Source organism: Culex quinquefasciatus, chromosome 3 (genome assembly GCF_015732765.1).
Source record: "Culex quinquefasciatus strain JHB chromosome 3, VPISU_Cqui_1.0_pri_paternal, whole genome shotgun sequence".
NCBI classification, from domain to species: Eukaryota; Metazoa; Arthropoda; class Insecta; order Diptera; family Culicidae; genus Culex; species Culex quinquefasciatus.
In genome coordinates, this window is record NC_051863.1 from 79,344,823 (window position 1) to 79,371,018 (window position 26,196).

General features: G+C 45.1%; 5 protein-coding genes and 1 pseudogene across 7 annotated transcripts; 3 read left to right on the forward strand and 3 right to left on the reverse strand.

Annotated features, from left to right (window-relative positions):
- Window positions 1–114: 114 nt before the first annotated feature.
- Window positions 115–1,571, reverse strand: LOC6035850 (annotated as a pseudogene).
- A 122-nt stretch (window positions 1,572–1,693) lies between these two features.
- LOC6035849 (beta-1,3-glucan-binding protein) lies at window positions 1,694–3,078 on the reverse strand. Its single transcript, XM_001845913.2, has 3 exons — window positions 2,796–3,078; window positions 2,578–2,726; window positions 1,694–2,516 (listed from the first exon to the last, which is right to left on the reverse strand). The coding sequence occupies exons 1-3, from the start codon at window positions 3,015–3,017 to the stop codon at window positions 1,724–1,726; spliced, it is 1,164 nt and encodes a 387-aa protein (XP_001845965.2). The 5' UTR covers window positions 3,018–3,078; the 3' UTR covers window positions 1,694–1,723.
- A 2,751-nt stretch (window positions 3,079–5,829) lies between these two features.
- LOC6035848 (endochitinase) lies at window positions 5,830–10,794 on the forward strand. Of its 2 annotated transcripts, none has more exons than XM_038258680.1 (6): window positions 5,830–6,160; window positions 9,035–9,225; window positions 9,280–9,464; window positions 9,529–9,917; window positions 9,980–10,103; window positions 10,162–10,794. In XM_038258680.1, exons 2-6 carry the CDS (start codon window positions 9,087–9,089, stop codon window positions 10,654–10,656), a joined length of 1,332 nt encoding a protein of 443 aa, XP_038114608.1. In that variant the 5' UTR covers window positions 5,830–6,160; window positions 9,035–9,086; the 3' UTR covers window positions 10,657–10,794. The 2 variants fall into 2 exon arrangements, with proteins under 2 accessions (XP_038114608.1, XP_038114607.1); XM_038258679.1 differs by lacking the exon at window positions 5,830–6,160 and adding an exon at window positions 8,177–8,431.
- Window positions 10,795–13,512: 2,718 nt separating this feature from the next.
- On the forward strand, window positions 13,513–14,848 carry LOC6035847 (beta-1,3-glucan-binding protein). Its single transcript, XM_001845911.2, has 2 exons — window positions 13,513–13,764; window positions 13,833–14,848. Exons 1-2 carry the CDS (start codon window positions 13,558–13,560, stop codon window positions 14,784–14,786), a joined length of 1,161 nt encoding a protein of 386 aa, XP_001845963.1. The 5' UTR covers window positions 13,513–13,557; the 3' UTR covers window positions 14,787–14,848.
- Window positions 14,849–16,469: 1,621 nt separating this feature from the next.
- LOC6035846 (beta-1,3-glucan-binding protein) lies at window positions 16,470–17,846 on the forward strand. The gene is made up of 3 exons (XM_001845910.2): window positions 16,470–16,751; window positions 16,809–16,963; window positions 17,022–17,846. The coding sequence occupies exons 1-3, from the start codon at window positions 16,515–16,517 to the stop codon at window positions 17,812–17,814; spliced, it is 1,185 nt and encodes a 394-aa protein (XP_001845962.2). The 5' UTR covers window positions 16,470–16,514; the 3' UTR covers window positions 17,815–17,846.
- Window positions 17,840–25,324, reverse strand: LOC6035845 (molybdenum cofactor synthesis protein cinnamon). 2 transcript variants are annotated; one of them, XM_001845909.2, is made up of 5 exons: window positions 25,172–25,324; window positions 19,780–19,910; window positions 18,633–19,720; window positions 18,238–18,577; window positions 17,840–18,183 (listed from the first exon to the last, which is right to left on the reverse strand). In XM_001845909.2, the coding sequence occupies exons 1-5, from the start codon at window positions 25,194–25,196 to the stop codon at window positions 17,938–17,940; spliced, it is 1,830 nt and encodes a 609-aa protein (XP_001845961.2). In that variant the 5' UTR covers window positions 25,197–25,324; the 3' UTR covers window positions 17,840–17,937. The 2 variants fall into 2 exon arrangements, with proteins under 2 accessions (XP_001845961.2, XP_038114606.1); XM_038258678.1 differs by lacking the exon at window positions 25,172–25,324 and adding an exon at window positions 19,953–20,560.
- Between the last annotated feature and the right edge of the window lie 872 nt (window positions 25,325–26,196).

A 26,196-nucleotide genomic window follows, 5' to 3' on the forward strand; every position in this document is an offset into this window, starting at 1 on the left:
CCATAAAAGAAAACAGATTAGATGGTTTAGGATTTTCGAAGGTTCGAAAAATATCTAAAAAAAAAAGATTTTTTAGACTCGAAAAAGAATTTATTTATAAACGGCAGTTTTCTCATGACCACATGCTACACTAAAGTTTACAGCGCCCAAACCTTGACATAATCCACTTGCAGTGATGCCTCCTTGCTGTTGTTTTCGTTCAGCTTCCACGTCGGCAGCCAATCGGCCTTGGCCGACCAGAACTCTCTGATGGCCGTAGGGGATTGATTACTCCAGGGTTTCGGCTTACCACTGTTCATAGCAGGTGCATCCGGGAAGTATCCATTAGTTCCACCGGTCGCCAGATTCATGATGATGTAGAACTCCTCATCGAACGGAGCCATCTTTCCTCCGCTGACCCACGGGTTGGGCGTTCCCGGTGCACGTTCCTCAAAGTTTCCACGATTCCAGAAGTTTCCTTCCACCAACATCTGTTGCTCGTCATCGATGCTGAATTTCATGTACTCGGGAGTCCACTCCAGCTGATAGCGGTGGAAGTCCTTGTTGAAGCCCTCGCCAGCCGGGGAGTTCTTCGCTGTCGTTGCAGTTTCATAACCGTTCAACCACGTGGTGGGTCCAAAGTGCAAAGTTTGTCCAACGTGCTCCACACCCAGATGTTCTCCACCGGGGAAACGATACTCCAGATTACCACGCGACTCCATCAGGTCAATTTCACCAGACATGGGCCACGTGCCGTACTGGTTCATCTTGGGCATAAGCCAAAGCGCAGGCCACAGCCAATCTCCGGTGGGGTTTTGGCACGGATTTCCAGCTTGCCATACTTGAAGTTGAACGAGTTGACCGTGCGAACACGAGCACTCTTGACGGGGTTCAGGTAATTCATTGGCGATCCCGTGCGGAAACATCCGTACCACGCAGGATTGGTACAGCTGCAAGTTTACGGAAAATTATAAATCATTATTGAATTTTGAACTTTGAATAATACGTACTAGTCGTGGGGAGATCCACCGTTAATATCCAAAGTTCCACTGGTCAGGAAACTGTCGTCATCTCCTTCAACCAGCAGCGTAGGCCGGAGGTACAACACTCCATTCTCAATGTACGAGTTTTGACGGTTGTTCAAATAGTATTGGAATTCCCAGTTCTGCAATATCAATTACAAACATCAAACCTATTCTAAGCTCATTAACCACTCTTAACTTACACCACCTCCTCCAAGGGTGTGCTCATGCTGCCACCTTTCCAAGTCCAACCGGTCAAAGTTGTCCTCGAAGATGAGATCACCCGAGCAGAATGCTTTCCGGTCCACCAACGATCCACTGGCGGTCGTAACCGAAGCCTTTTCGCACTTTAACTCTTCCGGCGTATCACGCTGTGGATCTCTTTTCTCGTCTTCTCCTCCGGCGTAAGCGTCAATACACACGGCAATCAGTGCCACCGAGAGGGCCACTATAATGGCCAAAAACACCAGACTCTTCCGATCCAGAAACCCCATGATCACTGTGCGCTAAGCCCGATGAGACGAGACAGCTATCGGAGCGTAAATCAAAGTCTGCTTTTATAGGCATTAATCGGTTATCTAGTGCTAAGCCGTCGGCTAATCTTATCTGAATGCGAGGGAGAAGCCGAATGTATTGCGATTCGAGAGGCATTTCGGAACCTTTTTCGGGTATCACTCAAAGTAAGGAAGGTATTCAGTACCGAATCAATCATTTATTGACCTTTACAACGCCCAAACCCGTACATAGTCGACCTGAAGCGAAGCTCCCTTCCCATTGTTTTCGTCCAACTTCCATGTTGGAAGCCACTCATCCTTAGCCTCCCAGAACTCCTTGATTGCCGTGGGTGACCCGTTCTTCCACGGCTTTGGAGGATCATTCACCGCAACTGGTTCATCCGGGAAATATCCTCCCGCTGCTCCAATTGCCAAATTCATGATAATGTGGAACTCTACATCGAACGGAGCCATCTTTCCTCCACTAACCCATGGGTTTGGTGCGCCTGGAGCACGATCTACAAAGTTCCCACGTTCCCAAAAGTTACCGTCAACCAGCAAAAACTGTTCATCGTCAATACTGAACTTCATGTACTCGGGAGTCCACTCCAGCTGATACCGGTGAAAGTCGTTGTTGAATCCTTCTCCAGGCGCAGTGTACTTGTGGGCCGTTGACGTTTCGTACGCGTTGTACCACGGTTCAGGTCCAAAGTGTAGCGTAGAAAAGAGATTCTCCACTCCGAGGTGTGTCCCATTGACATAGCGATAGTTCAAATTACCCCGCGTCTCCATTAGATCGATCTCACCCGATCTCGGCCACGTTCCGTACTGGTCCAGCTTGGGCATCATCCACAGCGCGGGCCAAAGCCAGTCTCCGGTCGGAACTTTTGCCCGGATTTCCAGCTTTCCAAACTTGAAGTTGAACGAATTGACCGTCCGAACACGTGCACTCTTCACTGGATTCAGCAAAAAGTCCGGAGTTCCTATACGAACGCATCCATTCCAGGCGGGGTTGGTACAGCTAAAATCCAACTTTTTAGTTTCCCTCAACACATCTTCTAGTCTATCAAAACCCAACTTACTGATCATAAGGCGACCCCCCATTAACATCCAGTGTTCCGCTTCTCAAAAAGTCCTCATCGTCAGTCAGCATCGTCGGACGGATGTAGAAAATGCCATCCTCCACGAACGAATTCTGCCGATCGTTGAGGTAAAACTGAAACTCGCCATTCTGCAAAAAAAAGTATCACGTGTTTGAGCTTCTGAGTCACCATCTCGCGAAACATCCCCAGCAACTCACACCACCACCTCCGAGTGTCTTTTCGTGTTGCCACCTTTCCAGATCCAGCGTGTCGAAGTTGTCCTCAAAGATGAGTTCGCCCGGACAGAAGGAAGACCGCGAGACCAGAGCACCGCTGGCGGTTGTCACGGAAGGTGTCTTGCATTCGCGGTTTGGGCGAGCCTCGCAGGAGAGAACTAAAATTGCGCTGTACAGCGCAAATTTCCAACTTTTGGCTGCCATTGTTGGCTTCTAGTAACGGTCTGTCGGTGGGTGCAGTGTGGGATGCTGCTTTATATTTGAATATAAAATCAAAGGCTTGGAGAGAAGAAAAAGAATATCTAATCGGATGTCAATCATCAATGAAATTGTTACTGATAAAGTTATACAAGATGTTTGCAATCTAAATTATCAATTCAATTCAATTCAGTTGTTTTGGGGGATAACACCGTGCAGCAAAATAGGAAAATAGTTTGCAATTCAAAACGCATTTGGTTGAACAACTAAACTAGCGCGCCTAAAAAGTGTTTTTTTCACCGACCTCAGCTATTTCACATTCATCTTCAGTTATATTCGACTCGTTTGACGTGAAAAATTCTTCTGAATATTTTCCTTTATGATCCCCTCTGAATTTATGGCTTGATTCTAATTGAAAAGAACAGAAAATTCCCATTAGTTTCACGTTTAACGTAAGCGTAATACGAGGTTTACCGAGTTGGAAAGCTGATAAAATCGAGTTTTGCAACGAGTTTACTACAGTTTTTTAGTAATTCTGGAAACACCCTTTGAATAATCTAATCTAATCTAATCTAATCTAATCGAACACAAGCGCAGCCAGTTCGAAGAAAGCATCCGGAAAGAACTGATGGTTAGATTACGCCTCAAGTTCTTTCTTGTCATTATTAATGATTGCAGTACTTTCGAGAACTCCCGAAATGTATTACACTCACTAAAGCGGCCCGGCCTCCCAAGTAACATTTTAGGCTTTATCAAAGCTGTCACAACCGCTATAAAACCTATCAGCCAAAACCAGCATTAAAATCCCTTAGTCGCAACAAACTCCCCAGAACCTTGATAAACCCCACTGAAAACCCAAAAGGACCTCCGCAAAAGGTTGTTACGGCCTATTTATAAAACCTACATAGGAGTTCAAGGCTTTACAACTGAATCCTAACAACATCCTCAAAGCCTTGATAAAACCTTTGTTAAAACCTAGTCAGGAGTTATGGAAAAATGACATTTCGTACGTCTTCAAACGTCTTATGCCAAATAGGTTTTATTTTGGCAAAAATAAGTCTTCGTCTTGCCAAATGAATTTATGGAGATGGTTGTCAAAAACGGCGATGATAAATAATAGATATTAGAGGTAATCCAAATAATTTGAAAGCTTATTTCTCACAATTGATGGCTCAAATTCAGCTGCGGTTGAAATTTTATTGATAAATGTAGGGGAGATCGAGCCAAAAAATACAACTCGCTTCATCAAAAATCAATATTTTGTAATCACAGTGTTTAATGTTAAAAAATATTTTATTGCAATTCTTTGAAAAAAATGTTCAAAATATTTTCAAACATCTATCGCTATATAAATCATACCAGAAATTCAGCATAAATGTGTGTTTCCATCAAATTTAAATCAAATTTTTCAGTTTTCTGTTTTTTTCAATCAAGATGGCGGTCAATCATATTCAATCAGAGCACGCGTTTAGCGCCATATTTATGCACTGCTATTTGGCCGCGATAAATGCTCTTTTAGGAGCTTACGGTTTTAAGTGAGCTTTTTACGTGCCTAATGGCACTTGACAGCTACATGTAGCAGCTACATGTAGCAGTTGGCTAGTTGGTTTAAAAATGTTACTTGGGCTACTGCGTTGCATTAACCGCAAGAGACAGATTCTACGAACGGTACCCACATTTCATGGAATCATCAGGGGAAAAAGAAGAAGTGAGGACATACCGAACCAACCACTTCGAGTTATTTATAGAATATGGTTTGTAGTGTGTGAGGGGAATCGTTGGGAAACGGATTGTTGAATTATATAGTAAACAAGCTTTTCCCGGCAAACTTCGTCCTGCCCTTTTTAGGTTTCCTGACGTTTTTAACTTCTTTGCTTCTTCAGCCTCCTGTGATCTAAATTTGATTTTACGTAACTTTTCCCATACAATCTGCAGATTTTCCGGAATCGGTTCCAGAGTGGCCTAAGTTGTAACTTTTTGGCGTAAAAACCTTCCTTGGACTTATACAAACCCAACGCAACAAAAAGCACTTCGATCCGACGTCCCGTGTAGAATTGATTCGCGTTCGAACAAAACCGTCGAAATTTTTTATATATATAGATGACCTTGTGACATTATTTCACCACTACGGATTAATTCACTCAAGGGGTGTCAACCCCTCGGTGGCCGAGTGGCTAGAGCATCTGACTACCAATCCAAAGGTGTGAGTTCGAATCCCACCTGATTCCATGCGTTTTTTATTCATATTCAAAGTTCAATTATAGTCGAATAATTTCAAGGAGACCGGTCGGGAATCGAACCCGGAACCTTCCGCTTATGAGGCGGGAGTCGTAGCCATTAAGCCACGGGCCGGTCCTAATTCTGGAAACACCCTTTGAATAAGATTTTTTTCAGTGAATATAAAACTCTACTTTTCGATACGAGTGTTGAAATGTTGAACTTTTCAGCACTCAAATTGATAATGCTGAAATAGAAGTTTTGCTAAATGTTGAAAATAGAAGTTTTTTCAGATTTTATATCCAACAAGGTTTACCGAGTACCATGGTTTTTCAACGTGTTGTTAACACATTTTTTGGAATTCCAAAAACACCCTTTGAATGAAATTTTAAGTCGAATGTCCATTAGGTTGCCCAAAACATGGAACTTTTCCTCTAAACATCGCTCAACATGCTGAATATTGTTCCTTGAGCTATTTTAGGACTCTGGGCCAAACATGAGCGAAATCGCTCAACATTTACCAATTGATACTCGAAGGCATGGGAAGAACCATAAAATGTATGGTGTGGTGCTCTAACAGACACACAGTATTCTGATCGGGTAATCTCCGTAGCATTCTGGTCGGGTAGTCACCCGTGTGGTCAGTGACGGGTAGTTCGGTTGACGGGAGAGTGGAGAACTGTCATCTGGGAAGTAAGCGTGTGTGAGAGCAGCAGAGTGGAGGTCCCGGAAAGGATAGTCCGGGGAATCCGATGTGGCCAGGCCCAACCAGGGTGCCACAAATGGCGACGAGGATGGGATCACCCATCGTGTCAACGCCGAAGAATTCAGTGCTTGTTTGCGTTAGGCCGAAAGTGTTTGGAAAGGCGCAAAAACAAAAACGCGAGTGGACCCCAAGGAAAAAGTTTTGGCAGAAGCAGCAGCAGGAAATGGTGAAGAAAAAACCCCAAGTTATGTGATCGCAAAAAGAAACCCCATAAAAAAAACGCCCTGCTGTGACTCTACTCCAAAATATTTTACCTTGATTGTGAAACAGCCTCAGAGCAAATAATGAGCCTAGAGCTTGGTGAGCTTCGAGCTCTATATTGGGCTACGAGCCCGGGATTGAGCTTCGAGCTCGGGATTGGGCTTCGAGCCCGGGATTGAGCTTCGAGCTCGGGATTGGGCTTCGAGCCCGGGATTGAGCTTCGAGCTCGGGATTGGGCTTCGAGCCCGGGATTGAGCTTCGAGCTCGGGAGATTGAGCTTCGAGCTCGGGAGATTGAGCTTCGAGCTCGGGAGATTGAGCTTCGAGCTCGGGAGATTGAGCTTCGAGCTCGGGATTGAGCTTCGAGCTCGGGATTGAGCTTCGAGCTCGGGATATTGAGCATCGAGCTCGTTAAACAAAAAAACTGAGTTTCGAGCTCGTTGAAAAAAAAACAAAACTCCGAGCTTCGAGCTCTTAAGGAATGTGAGCTTCGAGCTCGTTAAAAAAAATCAAACTCAGAGCTTCGAGCTCTTCAGGATTGAGAGCCTTGAGCTAGTTGAAAAAAACCAAACCTCGAGCTTCGAGCTCTTAAGGGAAGTGAACTTCGAGCTCTTTAAAAAAAATAAACTCCGAGCAACAAGCTCTTCAGGACGGTGAGCCTTGAGCTCGTTAAAAAAAACCTGGAGATTCGAGCTCTTAAGAAGTTTCGAACTCGTAAAAAATGAAACTTCGAACTCTTCAGTAGTGTGCACTCGAAGTGCGTTAAAAAAAAGGAGTGTGAGCTACAAGCTCCTTGCAAAAACAATGACACTCCGAGCTTCGAGCTCTTCAGAAATCTGCGCTACGAGTAATTAAAAAAAGGACAAGATCTGAGCCTCGAGAGAAAAAAGGAGCTCTGAGTTACAAGCACGTCAATTTACTGATTAACAAAAAAAAAATGTCGCGAGATCTAAAAAATAAATAAATAAAAGAACAAGTCTAGTTACAGGCAAGTACAATAAATAATTGAGCTACTAGCTCGGAAATCAGCCTAAAGTTGTTAAAAGAAAGATGTGCGATCCAGTATTCAAAACAAAATCAAAATAAAGAAGCTTATAAAAGTGAACATTTAACCCTAAAAAAACAATCGAAGTAGAAAAGCTTAGAGCTAGATTTATTTTCGATTATCATGAAAAAAAAACATAAAGAAAATAATAAAGAAACATGTAGGCTATGTGGCATTCTTAAATAAAGTAAATGCCGGAAAAGTATTAAATTATGTTAAGTTAGATAAAAGATATAATTCGCTTAGTACAAGTAAACACAATACAAGTTAAGTACAGGTAGACCCACTCCCATAACGATGAATTGTGGGTTTGATCCAAAGAAAATGCCGTCATAAACCGAAATACCAGTGCGACCTTTCGAAGTATCTGGTAACACCGTTTGATCTAGGGATACATAACGGTCGACGTTAAACGATTGTCATACCCCTAGGTTTAAGTTCTGGGCCATCAACGTTACGTCTCACCTACAAGCTCAGAATGCTCTTTTCGATACGATGTCATCTAGGAGCGACACAACCATGATAGATATTCGATTGGCAATCTAAAGATGGTGATTGTTTCTGATGATCTTGCGTAAATTAGATTGTACATGAGTCTTTATGTTTTAAATGCAAAGATGCTCACTTCGATATCACGTAATGGAGAAATTATCTCTCTGTAGAAAAAACGAGATGTGGTGCTCTAACAGACACACAGTATTCTGATCGGGTAATCTCCGTAGCATTCTGGTCGGGTAGTCACCCGTGTGGTCAGTGACGGGCAAGGCTGTATATCATAGGTACTCGTGATCTTGCTTTGCATTAGTGTGAGTGCATGACTCCGTGCCACTAAAACCAAAACAATAACAAACAAACAATGGACCGTGCCAGGAAAACCAAAACATAAACAATGTCAGTGTCAGTGGAGTGAGCGAGTCAGAGATAACGATTTTGACAACCGCACTACTACACACTCAATCGCGAGTACCTTAGGTAGAAAGCCATGAGTGACGGGTAGTTCGGTTGACGGGAGAGTGGAGAACTGTCATCTGGGAAGTAAGCGTGTGTGAGAGCAGCAGAGTGGAGGTCCCGGAAAGGATAGTCCGGGGAATCCGATGTGGCCAGGCCCAACCAGGGTGCCACATATGGAAAACCCAATTTTTTAACGGTGTGGTCTGCAGAGTGCGCTACTTCCATCCAAATATTGCCAAAAGTGAGATTCTCATTGAAAATTTAATGGTCTACATCTTTTCAGAATATACCAAAGCTGCAAAACTCGATTCTAAAAAGTTACTTGCTAGAGATTTACTAACTTTAGGCTGGGGTAACAATGGGTTGATCTCAATCAATTTCGCTCAAAATTTGCACAGATGCTTAAAAAAACCCAATAAAAAGTTTTCCGCTTGTGGAGCAGAGGGTAATTTATTCTGGGCACCCTAATGTCCATGTGTTAAAGGAGCTATTACACTACGGCAAACAAACAAACAAACTCGCACTTTTTGACAGTTTGCCTGCTTTGTTCGTACAAACGTCAGCATGCATACATTTTGCCTTGTTTCCGACTTTGCCGCAAACAAGCCTGCGAGTTTGGCAAACTGTCAAACACGAAAAAGTAAGAGTTTGCTTGTTTGTTTGCGATAGTGTAATGGCTCCTTAAGTCAATATACCGTTCTAATGAAAAGTATTACTTTTCGATACACGTGCTGAAAAGTTCAACTATTCATTTTGTTGTTGTTTTCTGGACCCATCAAAAAAAAAATAACTCTGAAGTTTATTCTCGGTTTCCAATTTCATAAACGTTTGTTCACTTTTTAAGGAATTGATTTTTTCTGAGTGAGACGTTCTCCGTCTCACTTCGACCTGATCTCATGGGATCCACACAGAAAATAATTGAAAGTTCCCCGTCTGCAATCAACGACCAGTTGAGTTTTCTCCCCTGTGGTGGCATCATGAAAGTGCTTGGCGGTAGCATTTTGCTCGTTATCAGTTTATTAAGCGGCGGACAAGGTAACTTTGGCTTTGTAAATTTTAGCCATTCTGTAACCCCGTAAACCTTCCCAGCAATAACCCAGCCCGATGAAAGTGCCCTAACGGTTTGTTTCTTCAGCAACTGGGCCATCTGGAGGCCCGGAGCGGGACGGTATACGCTCGATGAGATTCCTGGCGGATTCTGCTCCCACATCGTGTATGCATTCGTGGGATTCTCGGAAACGTCTTCTAATAAGATAACCGAGATGAGGCCAGAGGTAAGGAGTGGTGATATTTGTTTCACAGAGGGATAATGGATCTGTTTTTGTTTTTGTTTTTCAGGATGACAGCGATCCAAACGGGCTGCGAAAATTTTCCGAGCTGCGCACTCGGTTTCCCAGTGCAAAACTGCTTGTGAGCGTCGGTGGGTGGGACCAGGAGTCCAGTAAGCTCTCGAAAATGATCTCTCAAAGGGATAGTCGGGAGGAGTTCATAACCAGTGTGATTTCACTGCTCGAGGCGTTTAAAATGGATGGTTTTAATATTTACTGGATGTGGCCGGGTCATGTTAGCCGAGGAGGTGTTCCAGCGGATAAGGCAAATTTTGCACTTTTCTTGAAAGAGATGAGCAAGGCCTTTGACCAGGATGGCAAAGGTCGTTTATTAACCGTAATGACGACGGTTGAGGAGTTCCGCGTCGATGAGGGTTATGATGTGCCGGATGTTTGCGGGTAATTTGTAACAAAGTGAAGATAGAGATTATATTTAAAGATTCTTTTTTGATTCTCTACAGATCGGTTGATTACGTTTATTTGCCAGCTTTTGATTTGCGTGGGTTTTGGAACAATTTCGTTGACGTACACACGCCCATGGGAAGAAGATCGTTTGATAGTGATAACTTTGCCAACTTTAATGTGGTAAATTAAAATAATTCTTCTTTCTATCGTAAGTCTACATCATTACTCTTTTGCTTAGGTATCAGGGGTTTCACTATGGACAAAACGTGGCTGCCCAGCAGGGAAGTTAGTTCTTGGCGTTGCCACCCTTGGAAGAACTTACACTCTGCGAGACTCCAACAATAATGGGTTGGGCGCTGCAGCGCGTGGCACAGGTGCTCACGGAGAATTCACCAAGTCCGACGGATACGTTGCGTACTACGAGGTCTGCAAGCGGATTAAGGACGGTTGGACCGTGCGGCGGGACCCCGTGGGCAATGTTCCCTACACTACCAGTGGTGATCAGTGGATTGGATACGATGACGTCGTATCTTTGAGGGAGAAGGTTGATCTGATCAGGAAGGAAGGGTTGGCAGGTGCGATGATTTATGCGCTAGATATGGATGATTTTCGGGGAACTTGTGGCAAACGGTATCCACTGACTGAGTTTGTTTCGACGGAAATGAGAAAATTGCCATCCGCGACAAGCTATGATGTTATCGTGGCAGGCATCGATAGAGCGAATTTGAAATGACGTTCCAAAAAAAATCAACAACCAATGCTCAATTGAACGTTTATTCTTTGAATTGGACACACGGTATAAATTAAGCAACAATTTGTTATTTTATCCTACTGATAGAGAAAGAATGCATAATTAAAAATTCTTACATAACATTGTTGTATTGCTTATGATTCACCGTCCACCGAAACAAATTTTGAATGCTGGCGATTGACCATAAGATAACATTAATTTGAACTCAAAGTCGTTGCGATAGCGTTGTGTAATTATCAGTATCGCAAATAAAAACAAATGGAATACCTACCTACAGCAGTTCACTAGCACTAAACTCAATTCTGACGCCTGAACGACGAATGTTCCAAAGGTCGATAGATCGCTACGTAAAATTTGTGTTGTCTCATCGAAAAGACGCCTTGCATGTAATTCTAATGAATATGTTTTCACGTCATTAGTATTATTTGTATGAATCGAAACACATTAGGCAAATTGGGACAGCTGTTCTAGCCATGTTTGGATTAATTTTCATGTTTTCTGGGTGGTTTTGGTAAGAGAATAATCCAGAGCAAAGAAATGTGTGTTTTATGACTGTCTCTATTCAGTCTGTGTTCATACAAATTTCAGCATTTTTATATGGCCCAATCTCACCCCCCAGACCCAATGTCACCCCTGATGACGGTACTTGATTTCATTTAGTTTATTTGGATCAATATGAAAGGGTTTTGAGTTTTCAAATGATGAAGAAAATACTTTGATGAAAAGTTGCACGTTAAGATTCCTCGTCAAAAGTTTCATAGCTTTCAATTTAGTGTTCTCAAATTAAAATATTCTAAATTTTGTTACTTGCCCAGAACAGAGTTTTTATAGCTTTCTGCATAAATTTAGTACAATAATATTCGATAACTTGACCACTCACGATTTTATCAATATCACGCCGATGATAACGAGGGGGTAATCATCGAAAGTAATCCTTGTACGCCGTATCACGCTTACCACTCGTAAATAAGGATGAATCAAAGAAAAGACCCCAGCAGCGCTCTCGGCTATTCCAGCAATTTTTGGGCTGAAATTTTATCTGATAACGGCAGGTTCACAATCCAGATTTCGGCAGTACAATTAAAAATACATTGACCAATGCAGGTATACACGAACTTGCGGCAGCTAGCCCGAACAGATAACCGCTGTTGATTAACCCTTTCGCTCCTGGGACATTTTTAACGACGAAGCCAAATAACTATTAGGAGCAGTATCTAGAGAACCCCATTGCCTGTGCCCACTCGAGACATTCACTCAGTTCGAGTACTTCTTTATAATTCAAAACTTGACATTGTGTGTGATTTAGTGATCCAATCTAGTATTTACTGGCTGGCAGCAAAATTATGGGGAAGAATAGTGTGTTCTGACTTGGATTATCCAGATATAGCTTGTTGTTGGGTACCAAGTGGTGCAGGCCTCACGCAGATTCAAATTACATATTTTGTGATGGCAAAGAACCGACACGGAGAAAAAAGAGATCCCAAAATCGTGAACAAGCGTTCATGAAAATGGGAACCACGAACAAAGTGTTCAAATCCCATGGTACGTTTTTGGAAATCGTATCATGTGATTTGAACACTTTGTTCGTGGTTCCCATTTTCATGATTTCACGATTTTGGGAACTCTTTTTTCTCCGTGTAGGGTTTAATTCCGGTCATTTGGCTTTGAGCAGATGGGTCCTCAAAACTTCCAATCCTATAAGTCAAAACATAGATCAACGCAAATATAATGAACAGATCTATTATAGATCATTTTTGTTGACTACACAGAAAAAAATATTTCTGTAAATTTACATTATTTATCATGTACCAAAAGGTATCATGATAAATGATGTATATTTCCATTAGTTCCATTGGAAATTTACATTAGATTCATTGGAAATTTACATTAGTTTTGAAAATTTACATTAGTTTTGGAATTTACATTAGTTTTGGAATTTACATTAGTTCAAATCAACTAATTCTGATTGGCCAATGGGAATGAGAAGCTCGACTTGGATTGCAGTAGGAAAAGGGTGTGGCCTATGTTCTATTTTAAAATGATTGAAGCGGGCAGCAAAAGGAAATTATGATTTTAAAAAGTTGTTTCACAGGTAGGGGACGCATTCCGTTGACGGTCAAGTGGAATAATGCTGGACTGGAATCGAACGAACGACGGGTACGATGTTCGGTGTTACTGCTGCTACCCGTTGCCGACTGAGCCATCTTCGCATTTTATAAACGAGCGGCTAAAGCATCAACTTGTTCAGGTCGAGGCACAGGCAGTGAGCCAGCGAAGTATGAGAGCGATAGAAAGAGAACCAAACATAACTATTTTTAGTTCGGGTAGTTTTGAAGTCAACGTTTGGCAGAAATACATTGGATATATGATTTACATTAAATAGGAATTTACAGGAACCGAACGCGGGTAGAAATTCATCAGATTTGAGTTTCCATGCTCAACGTTTCCATTAGATTCATGATTTACATTAGATTTAGATTTACATCGGAGTAATTTCCATTACTTTTTGCTCATTACATCATATTTCAACATTACATTGAGTGAGTTTACATAAGAAACAGCATTTACGTGCTGTGTAAATTTACATATTTTTTTCTGTGTAGCAGAAGACTGCCTTCCCTCGACGCAATTTTAGCGGCTACGGCTTCAAATCTAGCCATGATCAAAAATTAAATACTTACAGGAAATCTCTACCCTTTCAAATTATCAACAGGATCGCATGGGCTGGTCACAAATATTTTGAAACTGCGACGGGTGGGATATTCCGTGCACGTTTGATGTCTTAGATTTATCGATAAACTGATAAGCCCAATCGCGTTCCAAGTTCAGCTTTAAAACTAGGCTCAAACCGGCGGTACGGATCAGTGCCAAACTGAGCGCAAAATGAAGTTCGTCGTAGTGTTGGCGTGCCTGTTGGCGGCCGCCCTAGCCGAAGAAGGCTCCCCGAAGTGTACACCCTCACCAACCACGGCCAGCGGATCCCAGGCTCGGGCTGGCCCGTACTGTTCCGGAGATTTGATTTTCGAGGATAACTTTAACCATTTGGACTTTGAAAAGTGGGAGCACGAGAACACCTTGGCGGGTGGTGGCGTGAGTTCTGCAGAGTTGAGGCTTGTGTGGATTTTAGTTTTGATGAGGTTTACTTTCTTTCCATTCAGAACTGGGAGTTCCAGTGGTACACTAACAACCGAGCAAATTCGTACTGTGAGAATGGCATCTTTTACATCCGTCCGACGGCTGTTGCCGACGATACTGGCGAGGGCTTCCTAAGTAGTGGAACCTTGAACATTCATGGAGGACAGCCTGCGGATCTATGCACGGGTCCATTCTTCTGGGGATGCGAACGAGCTGGAAATCCAACGAACATAGTCAACCCAATCAAGAGTGCTCGTGTCCGTACAGTGGAATCGTTCAACTTCAAGTTTGGTAAGCTGGAAGTGAGAGCCAAGATGCCAACCGGAGACTGGTTGTGGCCCGCGGTTTGGCTGTTGCCCAAGCGTCAGGTTTACGGCTCCTGGCCAGCTTCTGGTGAGATTGATCTGGTCGAGTCTCGTGGCAACTTGGATTATCGTGTCAACGGAGTTCACATTGGTGTAGAACAGGTCGGATCGACGCTGCACTTTGGCCCGAATCCGAACCAAAATGGATACGATACCACATTGAGCTACAAGAACAGTGGACCAGGTCAAGGTTTCAACACCGGGTTCCATCTGTACCAGCTGGAGTGGACTCCGGACCACATCACGTTCAGCGTTGACAACCAGGTGCTGCGCCGAATTGACGCTGGAACCGGTTTCTGGTCCAGGGGTGGCTTCGTGACGACATCGCCCGCTTCGGAGAACCCGTGGATGCACGCGTCGGTGATGGCTCCGTTCGATCAGGAGTTCTACATCATCATGAATCTGGCCGTCGGAGGTACCAACGGATTCTTCCCGGATGTTCCACCGGCAACCAACGGCAACCGTGGCAAACCGTACAGCAACAATTCACCAGCTGCTGCTCGCGATTTCTGGAATGGCCGCAACATTTGGCAGCCGACGTGGCAGATGAACGTCAACAGGGGCAAGGAATCGTCCCTGCAGGTGGATTACGTCCGAGTTTGGGCACTGTAAATTTTGATTTGGAGTTTGAGGCAATATAAATGCAATTTTTATGATTTTATTTTAAAAAAAAATTTTTTTTTGTTATTTTATTACGTCAACGTATCCATAGAGCGTGTCTAAAAACTGGTGTGGTTTATTCATCCAGATTTTTAAGTGAAAAATGCGTTACGGTTCGAAACGAATGGTGCACGTCCGAAATATGAAAATTGCGCAGTGGTACCAACTTTAGAAAAAAAAGTGTGGCTGTCATTTGCAGTAACTATAGAGCTTTATGACGTTTCGCGTACACACACTAGCGCACCATTTGATTTTGCTGGCCGGACAAAATTTAACCTCACTTTTTTTCGTGTATGTATACGCAATACATGCGCACGTAAATAACTCTATTGTAGTGAACGTTGCTTGCTCATCGCCGCTTTATTACACTGAGGAAAAAGAATGTAAGATTTTCATAAGTCCACATCTTATGTACTGCCTGATTTGAGTATCCACTAGCCTCTCGCGATTTTCATAGACAATCTTATGACCGTCACTATAAATTCATATGGTTATAACTAAACTTTACTTATGAATTTGGTCCACTGTTGATAGACTATGGACTTCATAAGAAATTCTTATGGAATTCATCTGTAATTTGTCAATGGTTTTCGCGTAAGATGCTAGTGTGAATTTTTTGACATTTCAAGATGGCGAAAGAACGGATCTTGCAGACCGGTTCCGGTAACAACTACACAAAGCTGTTGCGCCGCTCTGAGTTTCTGATCGGACGAATCAATCTTCTTGTTTACCGCGACATCCAAGGCTCAGGTAAGTTCTGTGGCGGGTGTTTCGTGGGTTTTGGTTCGAAGTTAAATATTTTATTTGGGTATTTTCAGGTAACATTAACGACCGTTGGTTCCGACGGCGGCCCTCCTCAGCATCCTCCAGAAGGATCCGGAGAATAGCATCGATGAGGACAGTTCCGTGCAGCGACTGGTCGAAGGTCGGAGAAAACATCTCCTCGAAGCAAAAAAGGAAATGAAGTTTTGGGTATAATACGATAGTTTAAAAATATATACGTTTAAAATTGAAATTAATTTTTGTTTTCATTCAACAAAAAATAAGAAAAATGGTTATGAAAAACGATGTTTGTTAATATGATCTCCATGAGCATTGCCATATATTCTGTACCCAATTCCATCTATGAATGTCATAAGATAACTCAATGGATATCTTAAGTAACGGCTTTGTCAAATTTCCCCTCCCAGCCATAAGAAAATCTTATGACATCCGAATAAAATCCTGATGTCGAAAGGTCATAAGACGTTCTTATGGATTTGGCCAGTTCTTTTTTCTGAGTGTAGTGATGCGTTGGAACGTACACGCAAACTGTCCAGATACAAGGATCTCGAGATGATCTCATTACTGGTTGGCAGAAGTGCTTACAATGGAAGTCGGTTACCAAATGTCAGCGAAGTTTGGTTTGGGTGCATCAAACCAAGCCATTTGAGTATTGGTCTTTTCATCTTTTGATAAAACAAATCTTATTTATATATTCAAATTCATAAGACATGCCTTTATGGAACGAAAATAAACCATAACAAAATGAAATTATGTCACTTTGTTCTCTTATCCTGTTTCATCAAAGTCAATGATAACGATTAGGTGCAGGTGTCCCATCTGTCTCCCAACAGAGATTCAATAAAAGCCAGCATCCATCCCAGCCCGTCATTAGTCTGGGCTCAGGTCTTCTTAAAAATGGTTCCATTTTTTGGTTGGATACGACTTCTTGGATTAGCGCTTCTCGTTGTAACCATCAACGCGCATCCTAACGAATACTACCACAATGGCTGCAAACTTCCTTCCGTAACTACGGCCAGTGGATCCGCTATTAAAAAATCGTCCTTTTGCTCTGGAGAACTTATTTTCGAAGACAACTTCAATAAGCTGGATTTGGAAAAGTGGCAACACGAGCATACTTTGGGAGGTGGCGGTGTAAGTATCGAAACTGCGAGGTTGTAGGACTACTCACGTGATTTGAACACTTTTCAGAACGGCGAGTTTCAATATTATCTGAACAATCGCCAAAACTCGTACGTGGAAAATGGCATCTTCTACATCCGTCCAACGCTGATAGCTGATGAAGCCGGTGAAGATTTCCTGACCAGTGGAACTTTGGATGCTCACGGGGGTTCTCCTTATGATTTGTATGTTGCTTTTGAAGATAATTTTAGATGTTCGTAGTCAATTTTAAAATCCTTGCAGTTGCACGAACCCTGCTTGGAACGGATGTGTTCGCACTGGAACTCCCGACTTTCTTCTGAATCCGGTAAAAAGTGCACGCGTTCGTACGGTCAATTCGTTCAACTTCAAGTATGGCAAGCTGGAAATCCGCGCCAAAACACCAACTGGTGATTGGTTGTGGCCTGCGCTATGGCTTATGCCTAAGCTTAACCAGTACGGCACGTGGCCAACGTCCGGAGAGATCGATCTGATGGAGACGCGTGGAAATTTGGACTACCGCTTCCCGGAGGGAGGTCAACTTGGTGTGGAACACGTGGGTCAAACTCTGCATTTTGGACCTAACCCTTGGACCAACGGGTACGAAACATCAACAGCTGTGAAGTATTCATCGGCCGGAGAGGGATTCAACAGGGACTTTCACCGCTATCAGCTGGAGTGGACTCCGGAGTACATGAAGTTCAGCGTCGATGACGAGCAGCTGCTATTGGTCGACGGCAACTTTTGGAATCGTGGAAACTTTGAGGATCGCGCTCCTGGAACGCCTAATCCGTGGGTCAGTGGAGGTAAAATGGCACCGTTTGACGAAGAGTTCTACATCATTATGAATCTGGCGATTGGAGGTACGGGAGGGTACTTTCCAGATGCACCCGCCATGAACGGGGACAAGCCGAAGCCCTGGATCAACAGTTCGCCGAAAGCGATCAAGGAATTCTGGGAAGCACGAGAGGATTGGTTGCCAACGTGGAAGTTGGATGAGAATAACAGCAAGGAAGCTTCACTTCAGGTTGATTATGTGAGGGTTTGGGCGCTTTAAATTTTGCCAGGAAATAAACAATTTATACATTTTTATTCTTTAATTATTCAGCAGAACAGCTACCCCATATTTTCTAATCTATTGTGCTTGCTTCTAGCTACTCTTAAAATTTCATCTTGACTGCTACTCATATGTAGAAATGAAATCCGCCCTCAGCGTCAAGGCCGTCACCGACTCTCCGCGTACGATCGTCGTCTTTGATGGCGATCGCGCAGGCAAGTGAAGCAGAACGTCTGCCTCAACGATGCTCTTCAGCCGACTGCTAATCTGTTGGCCAGTGATTTGTGCCCACAGTTCACCACCCTTGGAGACGATGCTGGCCCGGGCGTACTCCGGACGAGGATCCAGCTCGTAGCTTTCCGTTAGGAGCTGCAATAGGAAGGATTGTAGACGTTGAACGTCTGAATAGCAATGTCAACATACCTTGACGGTGATCTTGGGAAGATGACACTTTGCCAAGTTGGAAGTCGTTTGATTCAGCGTGGCCAGATATTTCCTCAGGGCCGGAAGCGCAAACAAATGGAACGTAACGAAGGCCGAAACTGGATTGCCGGGTAGGCCGAAGAAGCGCGTGATATCCTTGCTGGCGAACGTAAACGGCTTGCCGGGCTTCATGTTGACCCGACCAAACTTTAAGTCATATCCGAGATCCTTCAGCACGGGCTTGACGAAGTCTTTGTCCCCCATTGAAACTCCTCCGGTGCAAAGGATGGCGTGCACCGATCCTGTGAGGATTTCGATTTGTTTGCGAAGAGACTGGTAACTGAAAAGCAATATTGATAAGTTTGCATATATTGAAGTTTGCAGGAAGCACTAACTCATCATGAACGACAATCTGTGACACCAGGCACTGTTCTTCGGTGAAACCAAACTGTCTCAACATCTGGACCAGCATGGTCGTGTTCGAATCGAAGATTTTTCCCTCTATCGTCCCCGTTTGGGCTCCATCCCCATAAGGGTGAACCAGCTCGTCACCGGTAGAAATGACCGCAATCCTCAGCTGCCCCACGTTGATAGTCTCTCCGATGGATGCCAACAGTGACCGCTGGGCAGCATCCAGCGGGTAGCGATGCTCGAAAACGTCCTCGCCCATTCGGAGGTCACTGCCGATGGAACGAATATCCAAGTTCGGACTTGGGCTGGACAGCACTTCAATGATTTTCTCAATGTCATTATCCGTGGAAATTAGTTTTGTATCCTCGATTTGAATCACCGCATCCGCCTGGTCCGGAACAGGAGCGCCGGTGTTAATCTTGTAGCACTGATCGATGTCGAAGTAATCGCGGATTATCCCGTTACCAGCGGCCACGTAACCAACGACTCGTTTCACACCCTTATCTCCGGATGACTTCAGCGCGTACCCATCTTTGACCGACGCCCTGAACGGAGGAATATTGACCCGGCTTATCTGCTTCCGCGGAATCTTCTGAGTCGCAATGGTAGACATTATGATTTCCAACGCATCAACAACCTCCAACATCGGGTATGGAGAATTTCTATCGTCCCCACCTTTGCCAGTGGCATGCGGACAAACGTGCACATGGCCTTCGCCAGACTGTATCTTTCGGTGGGTCTCCTTAACCTTCGGAATCTCATCGGCCATCAGCTGAAGAATGTGAGGAATCACATTCACAATCGAGTGAAAGCACTCGTCAACGGCTTTTTTACTGCCGGGAAAGTTGACGATCAATGTCTTCTCCCGAACACCGCACACAGCCCGTGACAGGACGGCGAACTTGGTCTTTTCCAGACTGGTCAAGGTCATTGCCATCGTCAATTGAGGGGCCTCCTTCGTCAGAACTGCCCTTGTGGCCTCCGGAGTGACATCACGTGGAGCAAATCCAGTACCACCGGTGGTGAATACGGCACGAACCTTCAGCACATCGCACTGGTAGATGAGCAGTTTCTACGGTAAATGAAATATGAAAGTTACGCCATTAAAGCTGATGCAATAGAGAAAATTACCTGGATTACGTCTGCCTCGTCCGGGACTACCAAATAGTTGACATCAGTGGCATCTAGCTTTTCCTTAACCAGTGAGACCAAATGAGGACCACTTGTATCTGTGGCCGTCCCATTAGAGCAACTGTCACTAACTGTAATGTATGTTATTGTTATAGTTCCGCTTTAGAGTGTACCTTGCCAAACTCCCTTTTCCTCTGCTTTGGGTAATACCATTTAGTTGTGTAAGAACCTCGCTAGAATAAACACGCGTCGCATCGCGCTCTCTCCAACAACGTGCTTGTTTTATTGGCCACAACCTCACGGCTACAACAGTTTTGGCGACGATGGCGGACGAAAACCCACTTGTTCCGGGTGACGATCAAGGTGATGGCCAGGCCGGGGGGCAAGCTCCGGTGCCAATTGCGATGCAATCGGCGTTCACAGTCGAGCCTTTCGATCGTCACAAAATGAAATGGTCTCGCTGGGTGGAACGCTTGGAGGGAGCATTTCTTTTGTTCGGCATCCAAGATGGCGCGAAGCGGCCGATGCTGCTGCATTACATGGGTGCGGAAACGTACGACGCCATTTCGGACAAGCTTGCACCGGTGAAGCCGCAGACGAAGACCTACCAGGAGATCGTGGACCTGCTGGAGGAACACTTCAACCCGGAGCCCCTTGAAATCCTCGAGAATTTTCGCTTCAAGTCTCGGAAGCAGTGCGACGAACGTGCTGAGGAATCAGTTTCTGATTACCTCACGGCGTTGCGGAAGTTGGCCATAACCTGCAAATTTGGCAACTACCTGGACATAGCGCTACGGAACCAGTTCGTTTTGGGATCAAGGACCGGGAATTCAGTCGCGGCTGCTGGAAGTGCGCGGCCTGACTCTGGCCCGAGCTCGTGATATTGCCGTGTCAATGGAGGCGTCGGCAAAGGGTGGACAGGAGATCCACGCGCGTCAGAGTCGGCCGGAGATGAATCTGGTGGAGCACCCGCCGACGAAACCGGCGAAGGGAAAGACGTACAAGAAGAGTGCGGGCAAGAAGAGTGAGGAGAAGAAAACCTGCTACCGCTGCGGAAGTACGGAGCATTTCGCGAACGAGTGCAAGCACGCCCACACTGTCTGCAACTTCTGCAAGGTCAAGGGTCACCTGCAGAGTGTGTGCCAGAAGAAAAGTGCTGGCCAGAAGGGCCGAAGAAGTGATGCTCACCAGGTGGAGGAGAGTGCGGGCGCAGATAGAAAGTGCAGAGAAAAAGTGCAAGTGGAGGAGATCTGTGGAGTGTCCGACGCTGCCGATTTCAACAACAAAGTGGACAAATTCTGGCTCGAACTGTCTGTGAACAGTGCGAAAGTGAAGTTTGAAATCGACAGCGGCTCTCCGGTTACGGTTATGAGTGTGTGGGACCAAGAAAAGTACTTTCCCACGGTGGAATTGAGTTCCCCGGACACGGGCCTCGTGAGCTACAGCGGAAACGCAATCGAACTGTGCGGGATGTGTGCCGTCCGGGTGGACTACGGTGGCGAAAGCCACGAACTGCTGCTGTATGTTGCGAAAAACGAAAAGCACCCTCTGCTGGGTCGAAGTTGGATGAAAGTGCTAAAAATCGACGTGGTCGAGTTCTACGAGAACGTCCACACAGTGGTCGAAAACAGCGCCGCCGCGGTGCAGACGCTCATTGAGCGCTACGGAAGTGTCTGTGAGAAGTCGATGGGGAAGATCGAAGGCCTCACAGCGAAGTTGCAGCTGAAACCGGATGCGCGTCCGGTGTACCTGCGTGCGCGGCCGGTCCTTTTTCGATCAAGGAGGCGGTCGAAAAGGAGATCAAGGGCCTGGTGGAAAGCGGTGTGCTGGTGAAGGTGAACCACAGTGCGTGGGCCACGCCGGTTGTCCCAGTGATGAAGTTGAACAACCGAGTGCGACTTTGCGGGGACTACAAGATCACTGTCAACCCGAATCTGGTGGTCGATGACCATCCCCTGCCAACAGTGGAAGAGCTGTTCGCAAACGTGGCCGGCGGGGACAAGTTCACGAAAATCGATCTCTCGCAAGCCTACTTGCAGCTGGAGGTCGACCCGGAGGATCAGGAGATTCTCACGCTGAGCACGCATCTGGGACTGCTCAGGCCGACGAGGCTGATGTACGGCGTCAGCCCGGCGCCGGCGATCTGGCAACGCTTGATGGAGGAGGTGCTGAACGGGATTCCAGGTGTGACCGTCTTCCTAGACGACATCCGCATTACGGGACCGAGCGATCGGGTCCACCTTGAGCGCCTCGAGGAGGTGCTGAGACGGCTGAGCCAGTACAACATGCGGATCAACCTGGATAAGTGCCAGTTTTTCGCCGACCGAATCGAGTACTGTGGTTATTTGATTGACCGCGACGGAATCCACAAGGTGCGGAAGAAGATCGATGCAGTGCAAGACATGCCCGTGCCGGAGAACAAGGATCAAGTCCGTTCGTTCGTTGGATTGGTCAATTATTACGGTCGGTTCTTCCCACACCTGAGCACGACCATCTACCCGTTGAACTGTCTGCTGCGGAACGACGTGCCGTTCCGGTGGACGAAGGAGTGCGACGAAGCGTTCAAGAAAGTGAAGGACGAGATGCAGTCAGACCGCTTCTTGGTACACTACAGTACGGAATTGCCACTGGTCCTGGCAACAGACGCTTCGCCGTACGGGGTCGGTGCAGTACTAAGCCACATCATGCCAGACGGTACAGAACGCCCAATCATGTACGCGTCGAAGACGCTGAACGAGACGCAGCGCAGATACAAGCAGATCGATCGTGAGGCGTACGCGATCATCTTCGGAACGCAAAAGTTCTACCAGTACCTGTACGGACGAAAGTTCTGGCTTGTCACGGACAACGAGCCAGTGAAGCAGATTTTCTCGGAGACGTGATCAAGTTCCGTCCGACGAGGGAGCACTACAACGCTGACGCCTTTTCTCGATTGCCGGTCAGCGCACAAACACCCGAGTACGTCGTCGAGGAAGTTGACTTGCTGGAGGTCAACATGATCGAGACGCTGCCGCTGACGGTCGGAGATTTGGCGAAGTCGACTGCTGCTGATCCGACAGTGAAGGTGCTGCTGCAAGGTCTCAAGAACGGGAAAACAGTCGGAGCACGTGAGCGTTTTGGTATCGACCAGAACGAGTTTGCGCTACAACAAGGGTGCATCATGCGCGGAATCCGGGTGTACGTCCCAACAGAGCTGCGGCAGAACGTGCTCGCGGAGCTGCACTCTACACACTTTGGGGGCACACGCTTGAAGTCGCTCGCCAGAGGATACGTGTGGTGGGAGCGGATCGACAAGGACATCGAGGAGCTGATCCGGAACTGCGCGGCCTGTCAGGTGACACGGGCCGATCCTGCGAAAGTGCCTCTACACTGCTGGGAAACGCCGAAGGACCATTCGACAGAGTGCACGTGGATTTCGCTGGACCATTTATGGGTACGTACTTCATCGTATTTGTTGACGCGTACTCCAAGTGGCCAGAAGTGAAGATCTTGCGAGACATCACTACGAGTACGACCATCCACGCCTGTCGTGAATTCTTTGCTGCCTACGGGATACCTGCCGTGCTCGTGAGCGACCACGGAGTGCAATTCACGTCGGCCGAGTTTCAGCACTTCCTGAAACAGAATGGAATCTTCCACAAGATGGGCGCACCGTACCATCCGGCAACCAACGGTGAGGCAGAGAGATTCATCCAAACGTTCAAGGGCAAGATGAAGGCTCTCAACTGCGAGAAGTCGAGAATGCACGCGGACCTGTGCAATATCCTACTCAGTTATCGCAAGACCATACACCCTTCCACTGGAAAATCGCCTTCGATGATGCTGTTCAACCGACAGATCCGGTCTCGACTTGACCTGATGGTCCCGAATGCTGCAGTGGTGGAAGAAAAGCCCGAAGTAGCCGTTCGATCGCTTCCCGAGGGGGCGAGAGTTGCTGCTCGTGACTTTCTGAGCAAGGACAAGTGGAAGTACGGTCACGTTGCTGAAAAGCTGGGCAAACTCCACTACAACATCAAGCTGGACGACGGACGACTCTGGAAGCGCCACATCGACCAGCTGCGAGAAGTCGGAGCGAACCTGCCGTCTGGACGTCCTGAGATACCAGCTGAGTGTTTCGAGCCAGACATCGTGCCAGTTGCTCCACGAACCAATCCAGTACAACACACGCCACAAGCTGCTGCCGCTGTACCTACACCGGCGGCCAACCCGATTGCTGAACCGCAATCAGCGCGGAGTGCTGCGGCTACTCCCAAACCGCCGGAACCACCTGCGGTACCGAAGCCGAAATCGCAAGGACCACTTGCGGTGCCGAAGCTGAAACCGACGAGCGCTGCTGGTAGATCCGAGGCAAACAACCAGCAATCACCGCGACGATCGACAAGAGTCATCAAGCCGCCTCGGAGACTGGACCTGTAGAGAGAAGTACAAACCCAAGGGGAAGAGTTGTTATAGTTCCGCTTTAGAGTGTACCTTGCCAAACTCCCTTTTCCTCTGCTTTGGGTAATACCATTTAGTTGTGTAAGAACCTCGCTAGAATAAACACGCGTCGCATCGCGCTCTCTCCAACAACGTGCTTGTTTTATTGGCCACAACCTCACGGCTACAACAGTTATCCTCACATTATTATCAAGGCTTAATACAACAATAAATAACATTGATTTCGACTTTTTGTGGTCTTGATGCATAAGCATGAAAATCAATCTCTAGTCTTCCTTTAGAAAGCAGCTGTAGCCGTACTAGTTAAAATTAATTGTCAAGTAAGAATGACTCTGTCATTCTCCTATTTAGCATGTCAACTATAATTTATAACTTTATAATTTGCACTTTCGAGTAAAACGGTGACGCATAGGTCTAAGAGCAATATCATTTCAAACATCATGCAACACAATTTGTCCCTTTCAAGGCAATTACTAGGGGTCATAATTTCGGATAATTGTTATGGACTGCTCTTGGCGATTGTAACAAGTATCTATAATCTATAGAAAAAGTCGATGGACAAAGACCAAGTCAGTTAAGACAATTGCTTATTATACTGGCTAATATCTTTCCTTATACTCATGAATTCACCTGGTATTCCAAGTGTTTGGTGTATGTAGGTAGGTACGGATTTTAAAAAGTTTGTTCTGGAATGGCTCCCATTGTGGAACTTGTCCATATGCAGGGACTCTCACGCCAAATATCAGTTGATTTGGTTGAAAACTGGCATGTCTCAAGCGGACAAAGTTTATATGGGAGTTACTATAAGGTTTTTTTTATGGTACGAGTTATTTTCAGATACTAGATGACAACAAAACTGAAGTTATCCATAAACTTCAAGCCATTTGCTTAGTTTGTTCATATCTTACTCAAGGCTAGTCGACGTAAACCTAATGCAGCTATCTACGTAAATTACCTGTTATCACACTGAACTTCATCATTGGAGTTGCACAACAATAATAATGGAATGTAATACTTCTATGTCTACTTCGAATGCAACATTCAATTAAATCAGCTGATAACAACACGACCGATGTCAGAGCCGGCGAATGAGCAACTAACACAAATAGAGAAGTCACTGTCAATGAAGTACAGACTGGTATAAAGTTGGTTTTTGTATTTGTTACGTATAAAATCAACCCAGAGATGCCAGACTTTTGGAAAAAAGGTAACAACCAACAATTCAAAACTAGATAAACTATCGAGCATTTTTGGAGTCATATTTAAGGCTCTGAAGGGAAAATTGACGGTCGGCCAATTGGCGGGCATGTCTGTTTTAGAAAAAACATTCAAATCTTATTTCAGAACGTATCAATCAAAAATGGGTCGACCACTTGGTCGACCATCTTTGTGTTGTTTGTAGAAGCATTTTACATATAATGATTAATTTTTCATTTCAATTTACTATTTCTGGACCCTGAATTCAGTAGCATTATTGACAACCATTGCCCCAAGACTGAAAACTTTGACCTTAAGGTTAGATACCAACATGTTGATGATAATAAAAAATCATGATTTGAAGATCCGAAGAGAAATGCTAATTATTTTTATCCGTCTCTATACATTTTACCGATAAGCTATTGTAACATAAGGTGAAACAGAAAACCGTTTTGATTATTATCCTTCCTACCAAACTCTCTGTTCATTAAAATCCAACTCGACAGATTGCTTCCTTTCATCCTATCTTTCATCTGTAACACACGTAACTTTTTGTTATTAAGGTGAATCGACCACGTGGTTAATAGTAGTTTATATAAATATGATCTGAGGTTTTTAAAATCACAAGATGCATTTACAGCCCTCGAAATAAACTTAATCTGTAGATTATTGATCAGAAAAAATGCATCATAGCTTATTTTTGACAAATATTGCAAATCTTCAAACTGTCTTAAACAATTTGGAATAATTAAAAAAATGTGGTGTTCCTGCATTGCGTCCCTT

Excerpts from the sequence above, each read along its gene's own strand:
- LOC6035849 (XM_001845913.2), bottom strand. The coding sequence starts at position 3,017 with ATGGCAGCCAAAAGTTGGAAATTTGCGCTGTACAGCGCAATTTTAGTT. Across the intron at positions 2,727-2,795 it reads AGACACTCGGAGGTGGTGGT|AATGGCGAGTTTCAGTTTTA; the intron begins GTGAGTTGCTGG and ends TTTTTTTTGCAG. Across the intron at positions 2,517-2,577 it reads GGGGGGTCGCCTTATGATCA|CTGTACCAACCCCGCCTGGA; the intron begins GTAAGTTGGGTT and ends GTTGGATTTTAG.
- LOC6035848 (XM_038258680.1), top strand. The coding sequence starts at position 9,087 with ATGGGATCCACACAGAAAATAATTGAAAGTTCCCCGTCTGCAATCAAC. Across the intron at positions 9,918-9,979 it reads GATGTGCCGGATGTTTGCGG|ATCGGTTGATTACGTTTATT; the intron begins GTAATTTGTAAC and ends GATTCTCTACAG. Across the intron at positions 10,104-10,161 it reads ACTTTGCCAACTTTAATGTG|GTATCAGGGGTTTCACTATG; the intron begins GTAAATTAAAAT and ends TCTTTTGCTTAG.
- LOC6035847 (XM_001845911.2), top strand. The coding sequence starts at position 13,558 with ATGAAGTTCGTCGTAGTGTTGGCGTGCCTGTTGGCGGCCGCCCTAGCC. Across the intron at positions 13,765-13,832 it reads ACACCTTGGCGGGTGGTGGC|AACTGGGAGTTCCAGTGGTA; the intron begins GTGAGTTCTGCA and ends CTTTCCATTCAG.
- LOC6035846 (XM_001845910.2), top strand. The coding sequence starts at position 16,515 with ATGGTTCCATTTTTTGGTTGGATACGACTTCTTGGATTAGCGCTTCTC. Across the intron at positions 16,752-16,808 it reads ATACTTTGGGAGGTGGCGGT|AACGGCGAGTTTCAATATTA; the intron begins GTAAGTATCGAA and ends AACACTTTTCAG. Across the intron at positions 16,964-17,021 it reads GGGGGTTCTCCTTATGATTT|TTGCACGAACCCTGCTTGGA; the intron begins GTATGTTGCTTT and ends AAATCCTTGCAG.
- LOC6035845 (XM_038258678.1), bottom strand. The coding sequence starts at position 19,992 with ATGGTATTACCCAAAGCAGAGGAAAAGGGAGTTTGGCAAG. Across the intron at positions 19,911-19,952 it reads GGAAAAGGGAGTTTGGCAAG|TTAGTGACAGTTGCTCTAAT; the intron begins GTACACTCTAAA and ends CATACATTACAG. Across the intron at positions 18,184-18,237 it reads TTCCCAAGATCACCGTCAAG|CTCCTAACGGAAAGCTACGA; the intron begins GTATGTTGACAT and ends TTCCTATTGCAG.